This window comes from Alexandromys fortis, unplaced genomic scaffold, assembly GCF_014885135.2.
Source record: "Alexandromys fortis isolate MF-2015 unplaced genomic scaffold, M_Fortis_MF-2015_v1.1 scaffold_42, whole genome shotgun sequence".
NCBI classification, from domain to species: domain Eukaryota; kingdom Metazoa; phylum Chordata; class Mammalia; order Rodentia; family Cricetidae; genus Alexandromys; species Alexandromys fortis.
The window spans coordinates 7,606,415-7,624,774 of record NW_026067934.1 but is presented as its reverse complement, the minus strand read 5'-3'; the positions used below and the strand labels follow the sequence as shown (position 1 = coordinate 7,624,774).

The window sequence follows — 18,360 nt, the reverse complement described above, 5'->3', positions numbered from 1 at the left end:
TGGGAGCCATTTTCTTTCAAACCACCACAGAGAGAAGAAATATGAGACAAACAGAAAAGAAATTCTACCCTGGGTCCTCTTTGAATGCCAGTAACGTAGCCCACAGAAGAGATTAGTGTGCACTTTCTGCAAAAGGAATGGTAAGAGTGAAGTAGCCATGCCTCCTGAATGAAGAGCTTTCTGTGGATGATTTTATCAATCTTAGGGGAAGATGATGTCCTCTCGTGAGCTTCTTTTAGAATACATTTCTATGCTAAGATTGCATCCAGGGCTGAGGAGGTAGCTTAGTTGGTAGACTGATCTCCAACACACACAAAACAGGCATGGCAGTATACACCTCTAATCGCAGCATTTAGGAAGTGGAGGCGGGAGAATCAAAGTTCAAGATCCTTCTTGGCTACATAGTAAATTTTAGGGCATCCTGGACTACATGAGACATGAGAAAGATTGAGGGGAAAGAAGAAGGGTTGTTGCGGGGAACAAGATGCCTTGTGTCTCTTTGACCTCTTAGACCGCCATTAGCTTTGCTGTCCCTCTGGTCTGGTCACGTTGCTGTCCTAAACATATTCACTCTCTCCACGGTGAGGTATCTGCCCCTGACTTGGTGAAGTAAGGTCTATCTCCTTCTAGGCTCCTCCCTGTGTTTCCCAGTTCGGATAGCACCATGTATTGTCACCTTGCTCAGTTCCCTTTGTGTTTTTCTGCCACTCTGCCCATGTCCCATCTCCATCCTTGACTGTAGGCCGGCAGGACCGCACAGCTTATAATCCCTTCCCCAATGCCATCCCACATGCTAGCTGCTTAGGAAATGGTGAACTGTGCAAAGTGGATTTGAGCTTCTTTCTCCTCACGCTGTCATAGGTACAGATAAGGAGGGGCTACCCTGAGTGGTGGGTGGCTGTGGCTCAGCTTCCTGGGGCTGTGCTTAAGGGAAATAAGCCTAGAGCAGTGGTTCTCAACCTGTGGGTCACAACCCCTTTGGGGTCGAGCAACTCTTTCATAGGGGTCTCCCACAGACTTTTTTTTTTTTACATATGATTCATAACAATAGCAAAATTACAATTATGAAGTAGAATGAAATAATTTTATGGTTGGTATGGCCACAACATGAGGAAGTGTGTTAAAGGTTGAGAACCCCTGGTGTAAGCTTTCTGCATTCTTTGGCTCTACCCAGCCTCCAAAGTTGGGATTGCAGTCTTGCACCATAATCCAGTTTGTGTGCTTCTGGGAATGTAACCCAGTGCTTCTTGGTTGCTAGATGAGCCCTGTACCAACTGAGCTTTGTCCCCCATCCCCAAAGACTGAATTTGACACAGCCCTTGACACCCTGCTTCAAGTGTTTCCTCCCTTTGTCTCGCTCTGGAATACTCCATCAGCCTTCACCTGCCATAAGGCCTTGTTTGCCCCTGGAGGATCCCCAGGGGATAGCTAGCCCTAACTAGATGCTGCCCAGGTTTGGCTTAAGTAGCATTTTCTTCTCTCCTTCCAGGATCGACTCTTTTTCGTCATGGAATATGTAAACGGTGGAGACCTCATGTTCCAGATTCAGCGGTCCCGAAAATTCGACGAGCCTCGTTCCCGGTTCTATGCTGCAGAGGTCACGTCAGCTCTCATGTTCCTCCACCAGCATGGCGTGATCTACAGGTAGCCTCTTCTCTCTTTCCTCCTCAGAGAACAAAAGCCAACGTCTCCAGACCCTTGAACTACCTCTGGTCCTTGCCCAGCGGGTCTCCCGGCAGCTGTTTGTTCCAATTTGCATACAGAGAACTGGGGCGGGGAGGGGGCGTTGTTTATCACTATTAATGTTAATATTTGAAAGGCCCCAGGAGATTTGACCGGCTGTTTATGCCTGTTTTGATTTAATGCTAGAGTGGTGACATTTAAAGTCTTGACTCTGTGATCCTGAGGCAGCCTTCACTCCTCTGACTCCTCCACCCTCTTCCTCGAACATCAGGGCATTCTCTTGTCTTTTTCCTCCTGTGCCACGAACTTCCTCCACTTCCTGATCTCTTGCCCTTTCCTGAGTTTGTTTGGCTTAACTGTCTCCAGTCAATAGACTCTGGGAAGGAGGAGTCCTGTGCAGGGCTGGAGGTTTATGTTCCAGGCGTGGGGGTGGGGAGTGGGAACTAGACATTATCCAACAGGAAGTGACTTTTTTCAGATTGTCCAGTCCTTTATTTATTGCTAGTAGCTCAGTCCCCTTCCAGCATAACACACACACACACACACACACACACACACACACACACACACACGTTTTCCAGTAAAAGAGCTTTAGGCAGGCTCTTCTGTGAGGTTAGGAATTCTGGGAGGGAGGAGTAAATACTTAAAATCACCAACAAAGATGCTAAATTTGCTTTTTCCCACTGACTCTCCATTTCTTTACTTGGTCTTTGCTTCCTCCTTTTTCCAAAACTGGGTGGTGGAGGAGCGGCTTTGCCTTAGGCTAGAGTTGACCAGGCTCTTGCTTCAGTACTTCTGACTGCTCTTGAATCTCTGTTCTCTGAAAGATACTGGTCAAGCTCACCCCAGGATTCCCTTCCTTCTACTAGTCTTCAGTTTCATAAAGTCAGGGCAGGAGCACCGGGGTGGGGGAGGTCAGTGTTTCCAGCAGACCACACTCTAGACCAGTGGTTCTCAACCTTCCTAGTGTTATGACCCTTTAATACAATTACTCATGTTATCCTAACCCCCAACCAGAAAATTATTTTGTTGTTACTTCATAACTGTGATTTTATTACTATTATGAATAATAATGTAAATATCTGACATTCAAGATGTCTGGTATGTGACCCCTGTGAAAGGGGTCACGACCCACAGGTTGAGAAGCATGGCTCTAGCCTGTCCTATGGGGATCCATGTCTGTACTTCATGTTGCTGTCTGGCTCATACCACACAGCCTTGGAGTCTGGGAACAACCTCTACTCATTTCCCAGCTTCTCAACCATTCTAATGCTCCGTATCACCATGCTGTGGTGGAGGTGACAGCTAAGTCAGCTTCCCATATGAAGTTTGGGTTCTTCTTCCAAGGTCACATGCTGATGGTCAGAATTTTAGTTCTTGAGACTTGATAGCTGACGAGGCTTGCTTGAGGTTAGCTGGAGAGAAGGGCTTAACTTCTCAGAGTTTCTAAACTCAGCGAAGGAATAGAACCTCCTTTCAAAGGCTAGTGGGCCCACCCAAGGGGATTCCCTTTCTGGTAACCTTGAAAGCAGGTTTGAGTCTAAGATCTGTATGCCCATGGTGGACATAATGGTACACACCTATAATTCTAGGTACTCAGAAGTCTGGGGCAATAGGATCACATGAGCCCAGGAATTTAAGAACAGCCAGAACAGGACAGCTCATTAAAAAAAAAAAAATCCCATGCCTCTCACGCAGTATGTCATCACCTGAGTAGTGACATCATATTGTCTTTGTTGTGCTGTATTGTTGTTTAGAGGCAACTCACAAGTTTACCTACTTGGTGGGTGTAGTGAGGAGCAGCCTGGCCACCCCAGCTCCCGCATGGGAGAATACAGAAACTGTATTCTTTTAAACACTGCCTGACCCATTAGTTATAACTTCTTATTGGCTAGCTCTTACATATTGCTCTAACCCATTTCTAATATTCTGTGTAACACCACAAGGTGGCTTACCAGGAAAGACCTTAACCTGCATCTGTCTGGAGTAAGAGAATCATGGCGACTGACTGACTCGGCTTTCTTTCTCCCAGCATTCTGTTCTGTCTACTCCGCCTACCTAATTTTCTGTCCTATTAAAGGGCCAAGGCAGTCTCTTTATTTAACCAATGAAATTAACACAAAACAGAAGACTCTCCCCCATCAGGTGGGGAGAGGAAGGGAGCATACAGAATGTAGTTCACTGGGGGTCTCATCACCTTTAGTTCTCTTGGTGCATCCACCACTGGCCATGTGTCCAAGACTGAAACTAGTGGCTCTCAACCTCATGATCCCCATAGGGGTTGAATATCAGATATGCTGTATATCCGATGTTTATAATACAGTTCATAACAGTAACAAGATTAGTTATTTTATGGCTGGGGTCATCCCAACATGAGCATGAGAAATTGTGTGTAATAAAGGGTTGAAGCATTAAGAAGGTTGAGAACCGCTGGTCTAGACCATTGTTCACTAAATTTCAAGCTCTTCAAAGGGACATTTTTCTTAAACCTGTAGTGTTTTTTAAATTCTTATATGTTGGTGTACACAGTAGTTGGTTGTTGTAGAAGGCCACTTTTCATTACCGACTTTCCAGAACCAAAGTAATTACACAGAAACTGTATTAATTAAATCACAGCTTGGCCAATCTCTTAAGCGTATTGTTACCTAGCTCTTTTATCTTTAGTTAACCCATTGATTTTATTTTATATTTTACTATGAGGCTTGTGACCTACCAGCAAGGTTCTGACTGGTGGCTCCATGGAGTCTCTCTGACTCTGCCTTATTTCTCCCACGTTCAGTTTTCCCTGCTTAGCTCTAGTCTGCCCTGCACAGGCCTAAGATAGCTTCTTTATTCATTAACCAACAAAAGCAACACATATACAGAAGGACCTCCCACACCATTTCCTCCTTTCTGTTTAAATAAAAAGAAAGTTTTTAACTTTAACATAGTAAAGTTACATACAACAAAACAGTTATCAAGCAAGAATTAGTTATAATATTTATATCTACTTTATCTTTTATCATAACTAAGAAAAATTATAATTATAACTATCTATTCTTCAACTCCATCAAAGACTTCAGAAGGATATAATATTACCCAGTAAACAGGAAGTGCATTGTAAGCAACTTCCAAAACTCTAGAATTGACAGAGACCTCTTGCTGCCTGGACAGTCACCCAAAGTTCTTCTGTGACATTGGAGCATCCATCTTCAGCCTACAGGCCTATAATATCCAGCATACTTTTCCACAAAGCAGGAAGTTTCAAAGACAGTTCTGCCTATATTGGCAGTTCGTCAGTAATTTTCTTCTGTATCCTGCAGAATGTCTGGCAGACTCTTTCATAAATCAGGAACCCCGAAGGACTGTCTCACCTTCATTAGGCAACTTTAGCAGTCATTTTTCTGTGGGTCCTGCAAGTCCAGTTTAAGTAGTTCAGGCAAGAGCAGTTTCTTGCCCAAATGGCTAACAAACTCCATGAGGAGCCTCTTCAATACCCCTCATCCTCCTGAAGTAGATTGGTGCTGCCAGGAACAAATGTGTCTCATTGTTATGAAAAGTCCTAAGTTCTTCACTTTAAATGCCATATTTTACAGTCTTTTAAAGGTTTGAAGAATACCTATCCATCTGAAATATATCTCTGTACGTCTAGAAAATCTAACTAACATGACTACAAGCTTGACTACTATAGACTATTATAGATGACTGTTATAGACTATTATAGATGACTATTAACCTGTATTTTTAATTAATTTAATACATTACATTTTTTAATGAGCTGTAAAAACACAATACCTTAATTAAGAGCAGAAATATACAAATGACAAAATTGACCTTAAATTTATATCAATAAACCAAGATCCAGACCATGCAAAGTATCCATCTTTATAGCATATCCTCATTTAAGTGTAAACAAACATTTATAAACAATATTTGGGAATTTGGGCATAGTTCTCTCCAAACTGCTTCCTGCTTTTTATTGGGCAAAGTGTTTTGGGGGGTATTTATGGAGATCATTCAGGGGGTCTTGGACCATCAAACTACATTAGTCTAGAAGAAATCCACAGGTTCTCATCCTTTGTGGAAACAAAAGAAGAACTTCTTTTCCAAAACAACGAATCCTTAGACCCAAATTCTGAAGTCATAATACCTTTAAAATATATATGCTGGTTTATTTTAGCAGTCCATACAATGAAATGTCTCTCTGTACTTAGCTCCTTCATAGTAAAAAAAAATTCAAATAAAACACAATAGTATGCATAATACAGACTCTGTGTATATTCCATATTTACATGGCTTATTTTTCTTTACTCCTTTTAATCTATGACTGTCTGTACTCTGTCTCTTTAAATACTTTGCTTTATTTATCTATTTTTATAAACCATTTACTTTCTTCTATAACTGTCTATATTCTTTTTCTTCTCTCTCCCAAGCCTATGTACCTTGACAGAAGGGCTGTCAAGGGTTTGAGTGTGAGGTTGACACAGAGAGGCTGAGTGTGTGTCCTGTTCTGATGCTGGATGGTTATTTTATTGTGTATGACATATGGGGTGGGGCAGGAATCTATATTACAGATAGGCAAGGCCAGGTTGTATGAATTTCACTGTTAAGGTTAAGATTGGGTTTTCCATCTTTCCCACTGTGTCTTATTTAGAGGTCTTTTATGTCTGAATCTGTCCTATTGTGTATCTGTAATCCTTTTCTGTCCTGGAGAGCTTTTAAAATGGTAAGCATCTTGGTTGCAGAGACCCTGTGTGCACACAGCTAGGCCTGAAATCTCAAAGCTTACCTCTAGAGATACACCTCCTCCAACAAAGACACAGCTGCTTCAACAAGGCCACACCTCCTAATCCTTTCAAATACTTCACCAACTGGAGTTAGCATAGAAGTTTATGAGCCTGTGGGGGTCGTTATCATTCAAGTCACCACTCCTGGGAACTGCAGCTCTAGAGAAGTTCCCTTCTGTCTTCAGGATAATGACCTGTACCGTTTGTGCGACTGTCCCTCCCTTCCAGCCTGCCCTGATGCTAAGGTCTCCTAAACAAGATAGTATCTCTCTAAGTCAGTGTTTGGCAGATTCATCGGCTGACCTTGTCCCTGTCTCTCAGAGCTACACACAAGAGAGTGCTCGCATGGGGTGGCATAGGACAGCGCTCTTCTCATCCATGGTATTCAGTGCTTGCTTATTCAGGCATGTTCTGTTCTAGAACTTTCCAGTCTGGGACTTGCTGCTTCCTAAGGCTGTATTTCCCAAAAGTCTCTGTTTGAAGCATTCCTGACATGCATTTTTTTTTTTTTTTACTCTAAAGGCCATCTCATTCCTTTCCATGTCTTATAGTACAGATTCAGGAGGACCGGGGGATCACTGTGTACCCTGTTGGGTTTATCCCAAGCTGCCAACAGAAGGGCTGTCAAGGGTCTGTGTCTGAGGTCGACACAGAGAGGCTGAGTGTGTGTCCTGTTCTGATGCTGGATGGCCATTTTATTGTGTATGACATATGGGGTGGGGCAGGAATCTATATTACAGATAGGCAAGGCCAGGTTGTATAGATTTCACTGTTAGGGTTAAGATTGGGTTTTCCAGGGCTGGAGAGATGGCTCAGCGGTTAAGAGCACTGGCTGCTCTTCCAGAGGTCCTGAGTTCAATTCCCAGCAACCACATGATGGCTCACAGCCATCTATAATGAGATCTGGTGCCCTCTTCTGGCCTGCAGGCACACATGGAAGGAATGTTGTATACATAATAAATAAATAAATCTTTAAAAAAAAGATTGGGTTTTCCATCTTTCCCACTAAACTTTTATATGTACACTAATTAATAGCAAATTGACCAGTATTCAATAAGTAAGGGAAGGGGTCACTTCCTAGCCAGTGGTTTATACCTAAAAGAAAGCCCAAATTGATAGGCATAGTGCTTTTCCCTCTAGTCCTGCTTAGACTCAGGCTCTCTGCCCCACGGCACAGGGCACTGTCTCTGTGTCCCGAGCTGGCTGTTTTATGCCGCTCCTCAGTGCTACAAGAGAGGTATGTGTCCAAGCACTGTTTCCACTCATCCTCACTGTAGCTGTTGAAAGTCTCCCTACTGAGCTGTGAAGGGCTCAGAGGTTAAAGACTTGCTGTACAAGTATGAGAACTGAGTTCAGACTTTCAGAAAGCCACGTAAGTGACATGTAGGTATGGTGGCCCACCTGTAATTCTGATCTCAAAAAGGCAGAGGTGGGATTCCTGGAGAAAGCTGGCTAACGATACCAGCTGTATTGATGCATTATGAGTTTGATTAGGAGAGTCTGCTCCAATGAATAAAGTGGAAAAACAATTGAGCATGATTATTGACCTTGAACTTTGGCACATGTACCCACACATGTGCAAAGCACACACATGTGTGCACACGTGGATGCACACACACACGAAAAATGAGAGAAAAAATTCCTCCCCCAAGCCCCTTGCACATACTGTGAGGATTGACTTTGAGGGGTGAGCCAGTCTTCTGTCGCTTGACCTGAGCCGCTTTCTCCACCTCTGCCTTGTGCTCAGAGTCTAGTGGTGTCCCTTGACTATCAGAGATGACACCTCTATCTGTGAGGTATGAGGTGTGAGAGAAAAGAGAGCTCGTGGTCTGCCTGGAAGGATGGGAGGGAACAGTCAGGAGGCCCTGTGTAGCCCAGTGCGGTGATGAATGGACAATACAAAACTCTGCCCATTGGTCTTCATGCTTATGACTCAGTGTCCTCACTCTTCGATACAGCCTACACTTGTATCTATCCCATAAGGCAGTGGGGATTCCGTGAATATAGGGCTAAATGTAAACATGATCTTAAACTTTTGATTAGTTTTCATTAAGAGGTAAAGAGCATTGGAATCTTTCATCTAGCTCAAGCTTCTAGATCACATTAGAAGTAAAGTGTGGAATCCTTCTTACTTACCCTTTAACTCTGTTTCCCATAAAGGTAAACATTGAAGATGATGACTGTGTTAATCACATAACAAATAAAAATGTAAACAGTAAAGAAAGACGTGACATTATTTTCTCCATCTTGAACCTCATGGCTACCCAAAGGTCAATGAATACAGCTGTTTCTGGGGGATCCTTTGGGCAATATGGAGCAAGCACAGAACCTCTTGGTGACTGGTTTCCATTTGAGGAGTTTAGAGAACACCAGTCCCAACTTCTTCATGAGGTACTTGGGGTGACTGGAAGGCAGTCAGACTTGGGTCGAGGACATAAAATCAAGGTCATGCAACAGGTATTTCATTTACCTAAAGTGTCATGAAGGATTAACATTTGACATTCTGAGCACTAAGATTTGGTCTTTGGCATGCAGGAAAGGAAGTTGCAAGCACTCCTGTTCCTTAAATTCACCGGGACTCTCTGTCCTTAGTGACATTTTAACATCGCTCTCTTCCCAGTTGTTCAGGAAGCTGTGCTTCCCTGGAAAAGCATGCTAAATTGTAATACAAAACGAAGGCTAGCCTTCTGTACTAGTCAGGGTTCTCTAAAGGAACAGACCTGACAGAGTGAATATATATGATCTATTGAGAAGGCTTACCAGCTGTGGTCCAACTAGTCTAATAGTGACTCTTTCCCAACAGAAAGTCCTAGGACCTAGTCCCCAAAGCTGGATGTCTCAGCTTGTCTTCAGTATACACTGGAATCATGAAGAAGTAGGCTCTACCGCCAGTAAAGGAATGAACTTGCCAGTGAGAGCGAGGGCAAGCAGGCAAAGCAAGAGCTTCCTTCTCCCACGTAGGTAGGCTGCCACCAGAAGGTGTGGCCCAGATTTAGGGTGGATCTTCTCACCTCACATGACCCAGTCAAGAAAAGTCCCTCCCAGGTGCACCAGCCTGCTTGGATTGTAGTTAATTCCAGTTGTGATAGTCACTCTGACATCCAAGAGTAGTCATTACACCTTGCCTTATTCCCTAGGAATTCTGTCCACCATTGACATGGTTGAGAATCTCCCTGCTTGAGAGGTCCCTAGTTAAAACTCTGTTAGTAATTAGAAGGTCTGCTATCACTGGCCCTCAGTTCATATCATCAGTTTATTTAAGACCTGCCACAAAGCAGCAGAGATGGTATGGTGGGCGACCCGTCCCCCAGACTTGCCAGTTTTATGGAACCCACTTGTGCCACCAGGAAGCATTGTTTTTAGCTGTCTGCCTTCCCCGGCTCTTATAGAATGTGAAAATTCCCCAAGATCAAAGAGTTGAGTTCTTAAAGAGAGTCTCAGGCACCATGACAGGAGTTGTGAGTGACAGTTAAATCAAGGTCCTAGGAGATCACATGACTCCACTCCTTCATTTTATAAATATGGAACCTGGAAACCAAGCTTGGGCAGTAACTCACCAGGTTTATACAGTGAGACAGAGTAAAGCTTAAATGTGATTTTAGTCAGATATGAATACAGATAAAGCAGCAGGCCTCTCAGTAAGGTGTTGAGACAAAAGCAGTTTCTTTTTGCCTTCCTTCCCTTCCAAAAAAAAGTAGAAACTGTTAACTTTCTTAGCATTTACTACAGTCCTCTGTATTTCTGGAGGGGACTATATTATCTGGATGGGACCATTTCAGGTATTACCTATTGACTTTCACTGTGTAATAAGACGTTAGTCCTCCTCCTTGACCACCACCCGTTCTCCCACCCGTCACATACACCCTTCCCAGCCCTGCCTCCTCTCTCTCTAGCTTACCATACCTTGATTAAGTGATAATGCATTGCACACCTTTTTAGGGCTGTTAAAATGCCTTTGGGTCGAAACCCCGTGCCATTGTCCTTGGCTTCTCATCAGCCCTCATTGTCCGCCATGTTCAGAGAGTCCGGTTTTATCCCATGCTTATTCAGTCCCAGTCCAGCTGGTCTTGGTGAACTCCCACTAGATCAGCCCACTGTCACAGTGGGTGGGTGCACCCCTCGTGGTCCTGACATCCTTGCTCATGTTCTCCCTCCTTCTGCTCCTCATTTGGACCTTGGGAGCTCAGTCCAGTGTTCCAATGTGGGTCTCTGTCTCTATCTCCTTCCATCACCAGATGAAGGTTCTATGGTGATATGCAAGATATTCATCAGTATGGCTATAGGATAGGGTCATTTCAGGTTCTCTCTCCTCAGTTGCCCAAGGTACTATCTGGGGACATCTCCCTGGACACCTGCGAGCCCCTCTAGAGTCAAGTCTCTTGCCACAGGGCAGGGAATCCGGACTGCTCTTCAGACTTGAGAGGGAGGGGGAGAGGAGTGGGGAGAGGGGGAGAGGAGTGGGAGGAGGGGGAGGGAAATGGGAGGCGGGGAGGAGGCAGAAATTTTTTTCAACAAAACAAATAAATAAATAAGAAAAAATAAAAAATAAAATGCCTTTGGGGACTGAGTCATGTGGTATACTATAATTACTCTTCCTCTGCTGCCTGTTATTTGGGTTTGCTTTCCCCGGAGTCAATAATTGTGCCTTTATAGTAATATAATAATAATCTGTGCTCTCATTGTCGATTCAACCACAAGCTCCCCACAGATGACCACATCATCCCATAAGACGCCCATTTGCAGCCGCTCCTTTACCTAGTTCATAATTTTGGATGCCTTTGTCTCGTTGCCTCTAAACTACTCCAGCATGAAGACTTGCCCACTCTGCCAGCTGCGAGCTGCCAAGCCTGTTCTCCGTTATCTGATTCATCGTTTTGGCTTCCCTTTCCTGTATCTCGTGTCCTCTCTCTTTTAAAAAATACTTTATAAACCAGGTGGTAGTGGTAGATGCCTTTAACCCCAGCACTTGGGCGGCAGAGACAGGCAGATCTCTGTGAGTTAGAGGCCAGCCTGGTCTACAGAGCAAGTTCCAGGACAGTTAGGGTTGGTACACAGGGAAGCCCTGTCTCAAATAAAATAAAGTAAAATAGAAATAGAAATATTTCATGTTAATTCCTTGAAAATATCATACATGTACACACTATAGATCCCCGCTATGTAGGGAAGGACCACACTGAGGAAATTTCTAGTGCTATATTGTTTTCACTTTCTTCCTGCTTCTGTGAAAAAGGACTCTTACCAAAACGATAGCTTAGGGGAGAAAAGAGTTTATTCCGCTCTATACTTCCAATTCACACTCTGTCATTAAGAGAAGTCAGGGTAGGAATTCTATTCAGGAACCATGGAGAAGTGTTACTGGCCCACTCTCTGGCTCTCTCAGAGACTTGTGCTTAGCTGGCTATCTTATGTAGGCTGGGACCACCTGCCCGGGGGTGGTACTAGCCGTAGTGGGATGAGCCCACCCACATCAGTTCATTCACCACAGACATGTCCAGAGGCCAATCTGACCTATGGAATTCCTCAAGGCTTCTTCCCCCAAATGACTATACAATTCATCAACTGCCAATCAAGGCTAATCATAGGGGAACTCCCCCTTATACCTGAAACCATCCTGTCTTTACCTTGTAATGCTGAAGGCTGAAGCCGGCTTTCACTCAAGGATACTGTTCTCTTATTGGCTAATTCAAGGTTGCCTCTGCTGGTCATCCTGATTCTTGATCCTTGTGCGAACCTATTTCTTTTTTCCAGAGATGTGTTAAAGTCTTTCTGTTTTCAGGGTTTCAGAACTACCCAGTGATGTGGTTTTGGTCTGCTTGGATCTGTTGTACAAGACACTGATAGATCTTGTCAAACCCTTCAGTTCTGGGTTATTGCTGAAGGATTCCTATGAATAGTCTCAGTTATGAGACTAGTCAAGTTGGGTTCACTGTAGACTTATCTAAATGACTGCTCAGTTGGGAAAATTCTGTGGATATTTCTAGAGTGATTATATTTCCTTAAAAAGACTCGTGCCCCTATAGGGAAGTGTGACTATACAGTGTATTGTGGCTGCTCAGGGATGCTTTGTGACTGAGTGATGCAGCTAGCTCTGTCAGAGCAAAGAGAAGGGAGAGGCCTGGAAGATCACTCTCCGGTCTCTAGTTAGTCTTCCCATCATTACTGTCTTGGTACCCACCCTCCAGGTCTGGCAGCACACTGGTTCCCTTCTCCAGGAAGTAAGCCACTGAATGCAGGTGAAGAGGGTGGGGCCAGACATGCCTGGCCATCTGCGCTTATAGCTGCACCTCAGCTTCCTCTCATCTCTCCATCTCCATCTCTCTGGAAACAACTATTTATTCCTGGTCTCCGGAGGAGGGAGGGAACTTTGCAGGATAAATTTAGTTTTTCTTGATTTCCCTCATCACTGGCTCAGGGCTCAGCTTTCTTTGGCTAGGCAAATCAATTGCCAGGCTTATATGTGCTTTCCATGTCCAAAATTGTATGGTTATTGCTTCTTCTCTTATTTTTCCCCATCTTTGTGACCAGCTTTGGGAGAGAAAGTATCAACAGGTCTTCTGTCTGCCCTCTCCACCCAGAGGTCAACGACTACAACAGTAACCACAGTGCCTCCACGGACCGCCTAGGGTTGCTCTAGTTACTGTCCACAATATTTGTGATGTTCCCTAAGAGAGGGCTCTTACCCCATCCCACCACCTTCACCGCCACTGCCGGGTCACCCTGTCCCTGCTGCTGCCTGTCCCAGTTTCACATGGGAAGCAGAGTTCTATTTTAGAGATGACTCTGAGTTTGGGGTCAAAGAACTGCAGCTGAAGGCTGGGTCAGCCCCATCTTTGTTGTGTCTTCCTAACCAGAATCATCAGATGGTTTGAAATGTTGCTTTTTCACCATGCCATGGGAATTATAACATAAACCGATTTGGACTGTTTTGAAAATTGCATGAGAAAACATCCTCAGAAGTGCTGTGTGCAGTCCCGGGCACCGGGAAGGTTCTGTAAATATTAGTTGGATAGATGGGGAATATTGGACTTTGGAGTCAGAGAGTGTCTGGAACAACCCCTCCCTCCATCTAAATTCTTATATTGAAGTTTTCATCGCCAGCATGACAGACTATGCCTCTCTCTAAAAATAGAATCTCTTAAAAAAAGCAGTTGCATTTAAGTTAGGATGGCTTCTAATACACGACAACTGTGATCTATAGAGAAATGGAAATTAAGGCCTAGAAAAGTCCAGAGAAAAGACGATGAGAAGACACTTGGAGAAGGTGGTCCTCTTCAAGCCAAGGAGAACATCCCCAGAAGAAGCCAAGCTGCCAGCGTCTTCACCCTGGACATCTAACTGTCACAGCTGAGAGAAGTCAGTTCCTGTCATTTAGGTTATGCAGTTTGTGGCGACTCTCACAAACTAAGACAAAGGAGCTGGGCTAAAACACCTAAACAGCCACTCACGTAGAGCGTCTACGTCAAATGTGCTAATAGTTAAGTAAGAAAAGCAAGGTGGCAAGACCCGTGGGATTGGCATGGGCTGTTTGATAAGCTAGGGACAGAAGCAGCCCTGTGGAGGTGGCTTGGGGGCTTGGCCAATAAACTGTCTGTGATGAAGGCAGTGTTACAAGACCCCCTCATCTTTGGGTGAATGGCCTGGCAGGCATGTGAGTTCTGCCGTGCAAGTAAAGGGCCCATCCGAGCAAAGCCTCTAACTCAGCACTGGACAGTATTCCAGAGAAAGGAGCCTTCATTTGATTATAGCTCATTCCTGTTAGAGCAGAGGTTCTCAACCTTCCTAAGGCCTCAACCCTTCAATACAGTTCCTCATGTTGAGGTGACCCCTAATCACAACATTATTTTATTGCTACTTCATAACTGTAATTTTACTACTCTTGTGAATCATAATGTAAATATCTGATATGCAGGATATATGATGTATGACCCCTGTGAAAGGGTTGTTTGACCCCACAGGGGTTGTGACCCACAGGTTGAGAACGACTGTGTTAGCGCCACGAGACAGGAAAAGTATAGTCATTACTTAGTACGTACAGTAGCATGCTTGCAAGATCACTGCAGATACTAAAATCCAGAGAAATTCAAGCATCGTATGCAAAGTGGAGTCTATTGGCAGATAATGTACTGTTTACCCTACAAACCCTGTGGTCTTTCCGTTTTCTGCTACCTAAAACACTGTGAAAGCTATGTAAATAGTGGTTATATTGTACTGTATGGGCAACAGCAAGAACAAAAGTGTATGTTCAAAACAGATTCAGTTTTTAAAACCTATTTTGCCTGTGAGGCTGGGCATTTCCACAGATGCGGGACTCATGGACGTATTTGGAAGCTGGCTGTGCTGATCCCTGCCCTGACTGTAGGCAGAGAGTGGGAAAAGCCAAAACCGTCTGCTAGTCGGGAAGCCTCGGCATCTGCCATTGGCATCCCCGTTTTCTCTCGGGCTCTCTTTGCCACATCCATGAGCTGCAGTTGCACACCCATCCCGAGCCTCTAAGTAATGTGCACGTCATTCATGAGACTCTGCGATCCCCCTGCCTTGCTGACAACTGAAAATGCATCCCCTAATAAAGTCATGCTAAATATTATCCCATAATCTTGAGAGCGAGCGAGCTATGTTTTTCTATGTTTTTATGGGTCCAGATTTATTTCAGGGTGAGGTCATCTTCTGCCCTAAGCTGGTTTCTCATCAGTGTTTCCTACTGGTACTAGCATGTGGCCAAGTCACTGTGACATGATAGAGAGGAGGGCAGGGGAGAGCACAGATGGGGCTGGCTGGAACCACAGCCGTATTTACATTCCTCCGAGGAAGCCAGGACACTGCTAACCAGAGAAGAAGAGGGATTCTGAATTTTGTTGACATCGGAGATTCAGAACAAACAGGAAGCGTAGAGCTAGAGGGAAATTCCTGATCAGATTTGTCAGCATTTGAGCTGGTAATGTGTGTTTAGAGACGAAGTGGTCACGGACTCCTACGTTTGTGCACGACCTGGTACCTAGCATGGGATGGAGAGCCCAGTGTCAGGGTTAAGAACACGGGTCACACTATGTACTCAGCATCTAGAACCTTGAGTTTCTCCATCTGTGAGATCAGGGGTTAGCGCTCCCCGACAAAGCTACTGTGAGGATCGTGAGTTAACACATGAGAAACGTTACAGTCCCATCTGGCACAGAACGTAGACTTCCTATGTTAGTGGCTGGATGTACAGTTAGTAAACTTCACATTGTTCTCCGAAGTTCCCATTGATGTGGCCTGCCAGTTGGCAGATTGGCGAAAAGATCTCCTCTGGATATGTCTTCCAAACGAAGACATGTGTGAGACGCTGAGGTGTCAGACCTGACCTATGAAGGGGAATTGGGTAGCGGAGTTGCTTCTTTATGAGCACACGGTGCTCATATAGAAGCCGAAATCTTGGAACGAGCGCCACTGCTATGGATCCAAGCAGAGACTAGATTCTCCAAGCCTGAGTCATGTGATTTTGTTTCTTTAAGGCCCTTGGCTAATGACTGAGCTACTAAAAATGGGACTTGTCTTAGCAAACAATCGGCAGCTTTGCCATGGTAGGCGAAGTCTTGTGTGAAAGTCTGAGGTGGCTCAGTGGCCCTCCCCATGGGCTGTGTTTGTTTTGAGGTGACTTGGGTCACAGATGGAGAAGACAACAGAAAAGGCCCCACAGTAAGCAGAGACCATAGGGGCCATAGTAGTTGGCTTTACTTCTTGCTGTGGTCATGTGCTGTTGTTTGTGCCCCCTGTGACCCTTGCCTCAGTCTTTTCTACTGTTGCTGCCCAGTTGCCTTTTATAAAGCAAGAAACTGGGGCACTTGGTTGAAAGAAGCAAAGAAGGTCTGTGTTGTCTTAAAATAACCTGGAGGTTCTAGGGCCCCTCACACAATAGCAGCCACAACCCCCGGGGCTCTTGTTGGCTTTGTCACTGAGAAGCTTGGCCACTGGGACTTACACATAAGTCTCTGTCTGTCACAAGATGGTCCCCATCTATCTTCCGAGCTGCTTCTCCCAGTGACCTTCCCTCTGAGTCACCTTTGAGCCTAACAGGTATGGTTTTTGACTGACCTGTGACATATTCAGGCATAACAGGCACTGATTCCCTTCCAAGCAGCAACAGTCCCCAGGCAGCCAGCCTCCTCTGAGCTTTGAAGAACATCTAAACTTTTCCTAGAATATAGTGGGTTTTGCTCACTTAGCTCCCTCCTTCTCATCCTTGAGATGGTAACTTATTTCCCCTGGCCTTTTCCAGCAAACCCAGTCATTTCTTTCTCTCTTCACACTGCTTACGCTACAGTGTATTAAAACAGTTCCCCCATTCAGCGGTGTCTATTTCTTGGTTGAATGATCCTAAGGTCTCCCATGGATTATCATAAATTGATGGTTTCCCTTAATGAACCACAATCTCTTAATGCTTAAGTTATGCATTTGTTTAGTTTACAGAAAATAAGACAAAGCAAAGAGGCCTACCACCAAGGAGGCTGGAGATCGGGAGAGAGGAGTTCATTGAACCTATTTGGCCACAGGGTAAAATGTTTCATGGCTCCTTGCTAGACCAGCCTTTCCCCAGACTTTGTTTGGAGTGTCCTTCCCTATGCCACATGCCCTTACTGTGTCTAATTGAGGCATTGCTGGTGGGCAAAGAACGCCAGAGTAGAACCCAGACCAGAAACTGGTACTTAGTTGGGTGGCCTTGAAAAAAATTATTTTCTTTTGAAGGGCCTCAGTTTCCCCACCCATACAATAAGATGGCCAGACAGGATGAGTTTGCTTTGTGACCCAAAGACTGAGAATGCCTTGACCATAACCCGAAGGCGGATTACAAATTTGTCTTCATTATCTTTGTGAGGGTCTGGAAAGCTTTGGTATCCAAGGTAACGTCTTGGGAGGGTTTAAAGACCATAGCCCATGATTCCTGCAGTTCCTTAGAACATGGGCGTTCATTGGCAGCTGATACCGGTGATGGGTCGTTCCCTCATCCCATCCAGTTTGTACACAGTGCTCCCTAATTAACAAAATGAACAGTTTTCAAGGTTCTGATGTAGCCAATTTAAATATTTACTCCTCTGGTGAACGTGCTACCTTGAGGAACTACACCTGTATGCAAGAACACTTAGCCAAGGGCAGAGATGCATGCTGGTGAAGTCTCGGTCCTGTCAGGACTGAGGCCCTCACAGGCACCTGCCTCTTGGAATCAGGGGTGACATTTGCTCCGTTGCTGGAAATACGCTCGTCTCTCATCTGCCATCTCTTGAAGGAGAAGGTTGTTGAGAAGCCCCCAAGGAAATGCCTGTGTTGTCCTGACAGCAGGTTAACTATGGTTGTTAGGGCACTTTGGTGTGCTAGGTAAGCTTCAGGATGCTCTGATCAGGACAAGAGACATCCAGTCTCTGCCCTCTTGGCCCTTGGGTGGGAACAGCAGACAATGAAACAAGCCATAACAATAAAACCGATAAGGGTTAAGATAGGGAGCGTATAGGCGCTGCCGGAGAAACACAGCGAGGTCTCCGAGCTGGCCCAGAGAAAGTCAGGAAGGCTTTGGGGAAGAAGTAGCCTCTCCCAAAGAGGCCTGAAGGGGTAGGCAAGAGGTAGTCAGAGGAAAAAGATGTGGAGGGTGTGGGAAGGGTAGAGGGCAGGGTATACAAAAGGTTCCTATGGGGGATGGGAATGGAAGGACCCCCAAATGGACCTTGGGCCTGAAGAACTAATATATACTGGAGCCCAAAGCACAAAAGGCAGCTTGGTGGGCAGTGAGGGGAGACCTGGGAAGCAAGCGGCTCTAGGGGAGGGGCTTTGGCATGAGTGTCACAGCATGATCTCGGGGTGTATTGTGTGTGGGAACCAAATGATAGGCATGCCATTTCCTAGACTTTTAGAAATAAAAGAATTTGAGAGGCAGCCACTCTCATAT

The 18,360-nt window shown here is 44.9% G+C and overlaps 1 protein-coding gene across 1 annotated transcript in view; it reads left to right on the top strand.

Annotated features, from left to right (window-relative positions):
* Nucleotides 1-18,360, top strand: part of Prkce (protein kinase C epsilon) — a 514,828-nt gene that overhangs the window by 407,236 nt on the left and 89,232 nt on the right. The window contains exon 11 of the mRNA XM_050146031.1: nucleotides 1,490-1,644. Coding sequence (XP_050001988.1) covers nucleotides 1,490-1,644 — 155 coding nt within the window. The remainder of the gene's footprint in view (nucleotides 1-1,489; nucleotides 1,645-18,360) is intronic.